The sequence below is a fragment of the Elgaria multicarinata genome, chromosome 9 (genome assembly GCF_023053635.1).
Source record: "Elgaria multicarinata webbii isolate HBS135686 ecotype San Diego chromosome 9, rElgMul1.1.pri, whole genome shotgun sequence".
Taxonomy (NCBI): Eukaryota; Metazoa; Chordata; class Lepidosauria; order Squamata; family Anguidae; genus Elgaria; species Elgaria multicarinata.
In genome coordinates this window covers 40,158,834-40,169,693 of record NC_086179.1, presented here as the reverse complement: position 1 = coordinate 40,169,693, position 10,860 = coordinate 40,158,834, and the positions used below count along the sequence as shown (strand labels likewise).

The 10,860-nt window shown below is 44.9% G+C and overlaps 1 protein-coding gene across 1 annotated transcript; it reads right to left on the bottom strand.

Moving 5' to 3' along the window:
• Nucleotides 1–3,597: 3,597 nt before the first annotated feature.
• On the bottom strand, nt 3,598–8,987 carry LOC134404263 (retinoic acid-induced protein 3-like). The gene is made up of 3 exons (XM_063134980.1): nt 8,087–8,987; nt 5,616–5,683; nt 3,598–3,711 (listed from the first exon to the last, which is right to left on the bottom strand). Exons 1-3 carry the CDS (start codon nt 8,985–8,987, stop codon nt 3,598–3,600), a joined length of 1,083 nt encoding a protein of 360 aa, XP_062991050.1.
• Nucleotides 8,988–10,860: the final 1,873 nt, after the last annotated feature.

Below are 10,860 nucleotides of genomic sequence, written 5' to 3'. Positions count from 1 at the left end.
CTCCTTTCCATGCTAGTGTTTCCTGTCCTGCAGAGAACAGTAATATGGCATTGGAACGGGGGGGGGGGGGGGAGAAACCCACCTTATTTTAGATTCTCATTCTTTCCTACCCAGGTTTTTTTTTTTCATCTTCCACCTAACCTAAGTAGGAAAGAATGAGATCCAAATAAAGCTGGGTCCATATGTTATAGGATGCATCCATAATCTGCTATAATTAGGTTGTTCCAGGTAAGCTATTTTTTATTTAGCCCTGCAAGCTGTTTTCCAGGCTAGGACAATACCAGAACTAGAACTGATATCCATTTGCTCCCATTTCCCTGGGTGAATTTGATATTGGATTGCTTTTGACAGCTGATTTGCAATAGTATTTAATATCTGAATATATTTGATAGGTGGCATACAACAGTCTTTAGTATACAATGACCTTTGGATGGTGCACAGTGGTCTGCTATTATACAACATATGATGTACAATGGTATTTAATACACTTTTATTTATTATTAGATTGATAATCCACCTTTTTCCCCTTTTGCAAGAAACCAAAGGGGGCTTACATCATCCTATCCTCTCCATTTTATCCTCACAACAACCCTGTGAGGTAGGTTAGGCCGAGAGTCAATGACTGGCCAAAGTCACCCAGTGAGCTTCACGGCTGAGTGGGGACTAGAAACTGGATCTCCCAAGTCCAAATCCAACTCTCTAACCATTATACCACACTGGCTTTCACTGCCATTGTTGGGGAGTGAGTGTGCGTGCAGTGCCGGCTCCAGGTTTTTGAGCTCCACCCTCTTTCCAGGAGTTTTCAGCAGTATTATCACCACCACCACCTCCTCCTTGCAACCACTTGCTTGCTCAACTGGCAGAGAGTTAGTGAGCAAGGACGCCGTGGCATCTCCTCCTTCTCACCACCACCATTGTCTGGGCCAGAGCAAGAGGCAGGTCAACAAGCAACTCCAGGGAGCTCTAGTCAGTGGGGTGTGGGCCCTCTATAGATGCCTGACCATGCCTATCCTTGATGCTGGCGCTCTGTCTCTGTGTGTGTGTTGCCATTGTTGTTGTTGTGTTTTACAATAGAGCACTTATGAGATTTCATATTTGAAGTCTGCCAAGACCCAAACAAGCAGGAGGTAGCAAGTCTGAAGTACTCTTTGAGTATGATCTGACCCTATGCAGACGCAACATATCAGACAAGGGAGGGATACAACCAGAGCTCCCCATTGGTGCAGTGGGGCATGCAAACAGTGACACAGGCTGTTGTGGAGAATGGGGACTCTGTGCATGCCTCTTGGCCCAGTAATATGGGCTCCAGAGCTTGGTTAACATGACTGAGCCAAATGGCTGGGGTAGAATGGGATACAGAAGGCACACCTGTACAGACCTCCCATTTCCCGTAATGGCCCTGGTACTGCAGGCGGGTGGCTCCAATTTCGGTGGACCCAGGCATCCATTCTGGCTTTCATTCAGAATCAGACAGAACTCTAAAGGAGTTATCCAAGGACCTGAGGTTCAGTATTTTGGATAGCTCCCTTAGAGTTTGGCCAGTCCTGTCTGAAGCCCAGAATGGATTCACAGCCCCATGGAAATCCGACCCACCAGTCTACACTGGGCCCTGGGACATGCCAAACATGCAATGGACATTGTCCATAAAAGCTTACGTCAGAATAAATTTGTTAGTCTCCCAGGTGCCACCAGACTCTGTTATTTTTGTTGCAACAGACTAATATACACGGCTACCTCTCTGAAAACTGTTACAGTGGAGAAAGAGGACTCTCTTAATTAAGCCCCAGATAAGGAGGGATAATCCCCATTGAGTTTTGAGATTTTTTTTTTAATTCTTGTGATTTCTTTTGCAAATATTCATTTCAGGTGATGTGCAAATTAGGGGTGTGCACGGACCCTCCGCTCCACCCCACGGGCCGATCCGAAAATTTCGGATCAGCCCGCTCCGCGCCGCTCCACCCATACTCTGCTTCTCTTCACTGCGGAGCTCCGGCTCCGAATCGGAGCTCCGCAGTGGAGGGGAGTGGTGCCAGGTAAGGCCGAGAGAGGAGGGCGGGGGTGGTTACCGGGCCCTGCCGCCGTCGCCGCCCGTGCGGCGATGGCGGCAGAGCCCGGTAAGGGACCAAGGGGGAGGGGGGCCTTACCTGCCTCCGTCCGCGGTCCGTCGGCTTCTTCAATTGAGCCTGCAGTTCAGCCAGGAAGTCTGGACTGCAAGTGCGGCCTAGACTTCCTGGTTGAACCGCGGGCTCAATTGAAGAAGCCGAGGGACTGCGGACAGAGGCAGGTAAGGGAGCGGAGAGGGGGTTTACCGGGCCCTGCCGCTGTCGCTGCATGGGCGACAGCGACAGAGGCAGGGCCCGGTAAACCCCACTTACCTTTCCGGCGGAGCTCCCCGGGGCGAAGCACCCCGCTGCGCTTCTAATTCGCCAGTCCGATTAGAAGCGGAGCACATCCCTAGTGCAAATGTAATTTCATAAAACATGTCTGGATTATATAAAGACGAAGATCTCAAGAAGAATCCTTGTGGATAGTTGGATTCCTCCTCACTCCACCCCACTGTCCACCACTGAGGATCTGTAAGAATGGTTTTTAGTCCAACCTATCAAGGAAGGCTGTCTGTGAAAGGTGCTTTTGCAGGAGGCTGAACTGGGAGATAATTAGTTTCTTCTGCATTTTTGGTCCATTCTCATTCAGTTTGGTGGGGAAGAAATTGCTTTAAAAAAATTCAAAGGAGTAGAAAAGTTCAATGAAATTCTCATGGGCAGAGTAAGCAGTTGTTGAGCTTACCTTAGTTACAAGGTGACCAGGGGAGTTGCATGAGTAGCCTGTCTTTCATTGCACCATCATCTCTCCTGGCTTCCCCCACTTCAAGTAAAGCCCAGAGGAAGACATCGTGAAGAACGTCTCCCATGGTTTTCTTTTTTCTTTTTTTTAGGAAGTGTGGGCAGCCAGAGAGGCTACAGAATGATAGAGAGGTGTGTGATACTGTAGAAAGGAGGGTGCGCGTGTGAAGCTACACAGTATCCTCCACCACATCAAAATGATACCAAAGCTATTCTGAGAATGTGGCAGAAAAATGGAGCCTCTTTCATGAGGGAAGAAAACATTTGGGAAACTGGTGGCCAAATTTTGATGACAGTAGATCAAAGGACATAACAAAGGAAACTTTTCATTCTCCCCCAGTCTCTGGAGTCCAAATGGGCAGAAATCTTCAAAGAGCTCTGGGGTCAGCCTTGCACAGTCAGGTGACCAAAAAAGAAAATTTCAAAGAAGGATGGTGGAACACAGTGGAGGCTGGTGACTCTGATGTCAGTGGGGCATTCAATCTGCTTCACACCTCAGATAGTTGACTGGTTCTGACTGAAACCTGAAGTGGATTCACAACCACCCCACTGGCATCAGAGCCACCAGCCACAACTGGTGGAATATATTTGGAAGACATTAATAACGTTTTCAGTTAGAAGCCTCTAGCTGAGCTTAATTTGGGGCACAATACCACATAAGTAAACTGGAGAAGCAGAAGCTGGTGAACAGCCGCCATTCAACAAGCCATGAGAAACTGCCTCTTTCTGAATTTCACCGACATGGACATTTTCCTCAGTGTACACCTGAGGTTGTTCCCTTGTCTTCAGAGGCCGCCATTACATCCTGCCTGCGTGCTGGATGGAGCATTGCTCGTGGGATCAAGATATGTGGTTTGGATTCAAGGTTCTGGAAAGAAAGCAGGGTTTCCTTTCAGTAATCCTGGTGAAAGCAGGGGAAAAATAATAACTAACTGACTACCAAGTCATTTAAAACAAATTTAAACTGTTAACTCTATCAGGAGGTGAGATAGAAACCCACAGCCAAACAAAGCAGCCCAGCTGAACGATTAAAGGCAAGCGGGCGGTGGGGGGGGGGCACAGTGTGGTATTCACAGGCTCTACCCATGGGGATTTGGTTCACTAGGCCTCTCTATCTGGAGTGCAAAAGCCTCCAGTGAGGGCTCCACCCAAAGCACAGCTCCTTTCTGGCTACCAGAAAACCACACCTTCAAGCCAGCATGTCCCTGGCCCTTGGCCCAGCCCTCACTGAGGGCCTAGCAAAGCCAGCTCACTGGGTGCCTCTGCTTCAAGGTGCCCCCAGCATCTTGAAGTGGCAGCTCCCTGGCGCTTTGATCACTGCTCACCTTTCCCCTCAGGAGAAGCAAGGGCCCAGTGATAATGGCTCACTTGGGAGCCATCTTACTTCAAGGCAAGAGCACCTTATGGTGGTGTTTCCCTCGGGTTGGCTCAGCCCTCACCTCTCCTGTCTGGAAAGGCGAAGGTGAGCGAAGTCGGCACAATGCCTGTGTGTGTCTGTGTGTGAATGCAGCGTGCAAATGGCATGTGTGCATCTGCGTGTGTGTCTGGCGCAGGGACACATACTGGCAGTGGGGGGTGGCCCCACACCTTCTGGACTGTGGCCATGCCTACCACTGGTGTGAGTCCCCAAATTAGCCTTTTCTGCACATGGGCAGGAAAAGATGCCTTGTGCTCCTGCGGTACAAAGTAGAGGGAAGCAGAGCTCGCCTCATATCAGAAATCTGCATCCACACTTGTTGGAACTTATGTCTATATACAAACCAAGAGTGAAACAAGGCAATAATTTTAGCCTGTGGGGTGGGAGGGACCTCTGCTCCAGGGTTCCAACATTTGGTAAACACTGTCCTTCATTAGGTAAAAAACATGTTTTCAAGTGAAAGCGACTGGCCTATCCTAGAGTCCTTGCTTAGCTCTCTCCAGAGCCTCTGAGAAGACAGAAGGGAGATTCCTAGGATGTTATCCAAAACACCGCAACAGATGTTATTGTGTGCACTATGACGTCTGTTGCGGTGTTTTGGATAACACTGAAATTAAAAAGTGGGAAATAACACTAGAAAAGTGGCATATGGAATGTGTAATGTGCCCCAATAGTTATCAGTACACATCAATACTGGTAAAATGCACTAGTGTAGATCAAACCCAGGAGGCCTGATTATAGGCCTAAGCCAACCTTGGTGTCCTCCAGATGTGTTGGCCTGCAACTCCCATCAGGCCCAGCCAGCATAGTCATTGGTGTCTAGGAATGATGGGAGTTGCAGTCCAACACATCTGGAGGATATCAGGTATCCTTCCTTGTCTACAGGAAAGAAAAGTAGCTGCTAGTGAATCCAACTCTTGCATGCTGGGTGGTGCTGAAGGGGACTGAAATCTTGTGTAAAAAGGAATGGTTGCATCTGCCTCCACTTCTTCCTGGAGAGCCTGAAGCAGGGAGATGAGGGAGCTGACAGGAACCTGAAGATTTAGGGGGTGCAGATGTCAGGGAGGAGCTTACAGTCTGCTGTTTATTGGTTTCCCAAGGTTTCTGTCAGATGCATACCATAAACAACAACATGCCCTTCCGCCTTAGGATTTATGTGAGGGGCGGCCTCTCCAGCCATAACTGGGATTCCTGAGAGCTGTACTTCACGGACTTACCTTCAATCTCTAAGGGTTCTCACCTCTGTTGAAAGCCTCCTCTGGGCTCAGCTTCATAATTTTAGTCCAAAGGGATATGTGACAGTTTTATGAGACCATGCCGGGCCCCATCTTTTCAGTGAAACATGGAAAATTTACCTTTGGCTGAAAACAGTTCCCCTTTCTGGGGAGCAAAACATCTTCCTCAGCTCCTTCTTTATCTGGAGCTAACAAATAAGGGAGAAATAAGAGAGGGTTTATTGCCACAGAACTGACACCAAACATCAGGCTAGGGTTTCCTTCAGCCCAAATGTGATCCTTGGAAGACAGTGATTATAATTGATGCCAACAATTCCCAAACATGAGAGCGGGTTCTTCCAGGTGATGCTTTTATCATGCTACCACCCTGCCTCATTCACAGAAATCTAGACACTGTGGTTTTCTACTCGTGACCCTCCCATATTTTCTTGCTTGTTCTGTCTTTTCCCCTTAATACAAAAAAACCATGAAAGAGGAAAAGAATTAGAGAGAATAACTGCACAAGGACTTCTAACTGGTAGTGCTAGGAGACCTCTGTCTGGACAAAAGTTTTTTACAACACCTGATAGCCTGTGAGTTTGTGGGCCCTTTTCAACATGCTGTTTTGGCCTTTAAACATGACATGATTCAGGCCTACATTCTATCTATCTATCTATCTATCTATCTATCTATCTATCTATCTATCTATCTAATTTTTATACCACCCAATACCCAAATCTATCTGGGTGGTTCACAGCAATTAAAATAATAAAATACAATTTACAAGTTTAAAAGTTTAAATCTACAATAAAATAAAATAAAAATAACCAAACAGAAGCTGGTAGTTGTTCCATTTAAAATACATAACCAGATAAAAACAAACTGAAAAACTAAAATGCCTGGGAGAATAAAAAGGTCTTTACCTGGCATCGAAACGAGGGCAATGTAGGTGCCAGGCGAACCTCTCTGGGGAGCTAATTCCACAGCTAGGCTGCCGTATGACCCTAGCCAAGCATTACAATTAGTCTGGCCCACCAGCAAAAGCATTGTGATTGTTGCCACAGAGTTGAAGTTATCAACGTGACTCCCATCAGTAATATAGCTATTTGGGTAGCATAGGGGGTAAATAGTTCCATGGCCTTGTCAGCCATGGCTAGGGTGACCATATGAGAAGGAGGACAGGGCTCCTGTATCTTTAACAGGTGCATAGAAAAGGGAATTTCCCCAGGTGTCATTTTTATATATGGAGAACCTGGTGAAATTCCCTCTTCATCAACAGTTAAAGTGCAGGAGCTATACTAGAGTGACCAGATTTAAAAGAGGGCAGGGCACCTGCAGCTTTAACTGTTGTGATGAAGAGGGAATTTCACCAGGTCCCCCATATATACAAATGACACCTGCTGAAATTTCCTTTTTAATACAACTGTTAAATATACAGGAGCCCTGTCCTCCTTCTCATATGGTCACCCTAGCCATGGCCCCAAAGGAGGAAGGACCTGGTTTGGGAAAGAGCAAGGTCTGGGCTACCCAAAAGGGACTGTGGCCATTTCTACATCAGCCTGGTGCAGAGGGAGGGAGGAGGGAGGATCTCATGATATCCTGATCACGAGAGGAAGGAGGGTGTCATGCCCACCATTTTTTAAATTTATTTTTTAAAGGAGCTGAGCGCACGTGCACTCCAACAAAAAGTGAGTTGTTGTTGTTGCTGTTGTTTTAAAAAAAGCTCCCGCATTTTGTGGCTGGTGTAGAAACAGCCTAAGGTGGTTTACTTCCAGGCTGGGGATGGAATCATCATCTGTGTCCCAAACCAAGCATTTCTGTAAACAATTGTTTCAAAACATGCTCCTTCTGCATTTCAGCCTTTGTGGGATATTCCTGTAACTCCTGATTCAAACAAACAATTTTTCTTTGCTGCTCAAGAAGGTGGCAGCTGTGCTGAGGTCCACCCCTTTTATTTTAAGAAGTTGAATGATGTGCAATGTACTATATGAGATGGGAGTGCTCTCAGTCTGACAGGAGCTGAGCAGTCTCGAGGCAAAACCCCATTAATCATACATCATGCACTGATTGACTCTTCCCAATGGAATTCTAACATTCTAAACATATTTTCTTTATAAAAGGCCCTTTAAAAGAATTAAATAATTGACTGGCATTTTCACATCACCCATCCTGATTATCTTGTACTGATTACATAGATTTACTTTCACGAATTTGATTCAAAGATAATCTCTGAAAAAGCATACATATTTTTAATAAAACCCAAATATGCACACCTGCTCCCCTCCCTGTTTTGAAAGTCAAAACAACATTTTTAATAGAGTTAGATCCAGATTAAGTTACTCACACTTTAGTCCCATTGAGCCAAATGGGGAATAGGACAAGTTAGATGTGGCTCACTTAAGCCTCCTTGAACTCAATGGGACCAAAGCCAGACTAACCTTGTCTGGATCCAACCCATAGTAATAATTCTCTTGTGTTTTCCTATGCAAAGCCCATATGAAATTGTATTCTACCCACCTCCATGCTCTACATTTCCCTGTTTTTAAATGTCCCCATTGTCCCGATACTTTGTTTACTCATCCACTCTTTTAGATCGGAATAGCTATATATACCTTGAGTACTTGCTGCTTCAATACTTCGCTGCGTGGCTGTGGACTTTTCTGGAGGATAGTTCCTGGGCTGGCATGGGGTAGCAAGAAAGCAGATCTCAGGCACTGCATACATCATCAGGAAAACCCATCCATTTAGCACCAGAGCAACGCCAAGGAGGGGGTCATCCCACCTGCTTTCTGCACCTTCATCAGGCAGGCCACCCAGGAGAAGCACACTTATCCATGCAACCCAGATGACTATGGAGAAGAGAAGAGTGACAAAGATGTGGATCCCATGCCTCTTCCAGCCTTTGTAAGGTCCACAGAAGGTGAACATGGAGATGATGAAGGCAACGGCCATTAAGACGAGCACATAGATCAGAAGAAGGACAAAGTCCTTGTTGCGTTGCTCTCTCCCCATTCTAACCAAGTCAATGCCATCTCTTACTACCGTGATGATGACATATTTGATAGCGATGATAACCTGAACAAATGTCAGGCCCAAAGCATGTACCAGCATTGATAGCTGCGAGAAGGGGGGCTTTCCTCTCACCAGCCTGATGAGGTTGAAGGCATGGATCAAAAGGCAGGAAAAACAAAGAGCAAAGAGGACCCCAAATAAGATGAAGCGTGTCGGACCAGTCTTCGAATTGAGCTGGATGATGAATGCAAACGTGAGGCCAAGGATTCCCAGGGTGCCCAGAATGAAGAGGACCTGAATGGGAACCATATTTTTCTTGTTTTTGTCCTTGACCATACAAGCACCTATGAAGAACACCAAGAGGAGAACCAGAGAGGCCAGGATGCCTGCAGCAGCCACAGTCTCCAAACCGATGCCCCAGGCTTCACAGATGTCACAGAGGAAGTAATAAACAGGGTCAATGTCTCCACAGCCTGGGGGAGGTGCCGTGGTGGTAGCCATGATAACAAATGATGCAGCTGTCCTAATTGGGGGAAGCAACTTCAGGAAAGAAAAAGAATGGTGATAGAATACCCTCACACATTTGTTCAGTGATCCAAAAATTGGAATGCAATTACTGACACTGATGTGTAACGCTGTTGTCAGGTGGGAAAATGAATCTTAATTTTACTGGTATGTTAAAATTAGCATTGACATAAGGTGACTTTCAAAACAAAACTATACTTTAATGTTGTTTTTCCAAGAGGGGAAAAAAAAAAGACGACAGCATTTTCCAGCCATTCTGCTTTGCTTTTATGATAGAAAATCTTTTGTAAACTGCCCAGAGAGCTTCTGGTATGGTGAAGCATAGAAATAATAATAATAATAATAATAATAATAATAATAATAATAATAATAGAAGGTTGTTTCAGTCAAGGGTGGTCTAAGGCATTTTAGCAGCTGCGGAAGAAAGCTCAAGTGGTATTCCTCCTATACATAGGGTAACAACAAGAAGATAATGACAAGGACAAGAGCATAAACTGCTAATTTCACACCTTTTAATGACATCCAAAATCTACCTGAATCAATTGGCTCAGTATGCCTTGTGAGAGGATGGATCCTGTTTTTTATCCTGATGTATATGCATTTTATGGAGTGCCCATTTTGCCCTTGTTACTGCTGAGAGTTTGTACTATATTCAGTGGTATATAAATGGTACAAATAAATAAATGAATTATAAGAGTGGAAAAATCTTGTTAACAGAATTTCCGCCAACGATTCATAGTTTAACATAATTACATCATAGTCCCACCTAAACATCATGGGTTGGAGCCAGACTAAGTTAGTTGAACTTATGTTCCATTGAAATTAATGGGCAAATTAGTGACTAAAGTCCTATTAATTGCAGCAGGTACCAAGTGGTACCAACTTAGTCTGGAATCCAACCTCTTCTCTTTCAATGAATATCTCCAGCAAAAATCTCTTCTAACCTGAGGTTAGTCTACCCATTCAATGATTCAGTGGGGCAAAACAAGTAAGGCACCATGGGGTTGTGATCAACAGATCATTGCACTAGCCCTTGGCTGTGGCAATTGTATAATTGCAGCTATCTGGTAACAACATGATCAAATAGGTCAATGGAAATAATGTCTGGTGGGTTGTTTTGGATCAGGAAGACCAAGGCTAGACTTCCTGCTTAGCTATGGATCTCAGCGGGTTGTTCTGGACATGTTGCTGTCTCATCTAACCTACCCCACAGTGCTGTTATGTACGTAACATGGGATTACCCTGTCCTGTTTTTATTTATTTATTTATTTATTTATTTATTTATTTATTTATTTATTATACTTATATACTGCTCCCATAGCCAGGGCTCTCTGGGCGGTTCTTCTTGAAGGACAGCTGAGCTATAAATGTGATAACTAAAATGAATTAGAGCCCCTTTTCCTCCTACTAGTTTCAGTTTTCAGAATGGAGCAGGACAAGAAAATTACACTATTCATTGTATTTCTATAAAGCAACAGATACTCATTGTTTTTTAAAAGATAGTTGCTGTCTCTCTTTGTTGCCCGTTGAAGCCCTCTGTTCCCACAAACACAGATCTTTGAAACTGAAGGCAAAATTGACAGAAGTTTGTTCATATGAATAATACCTTTCCTCAAAGGAAAGATTGACAAACCTTTTCCATAATATATTTTATAATTATTATCAACAAAGCCCCCCAAATAGGAACAGCCCGTAAAAAAGTTGAGTGGAGGGAAGCCATCCTTATCTAACCCTCTTCTACAATTTCCAGGCAGAAATGCTCTGGACCTCTGCTCAATTTCTGTGACTTACCTTTGCTGCGCTGTGGCTGAAAAGTGAGGCCTTGGTAACTGGAGAATGAGAAATTCTT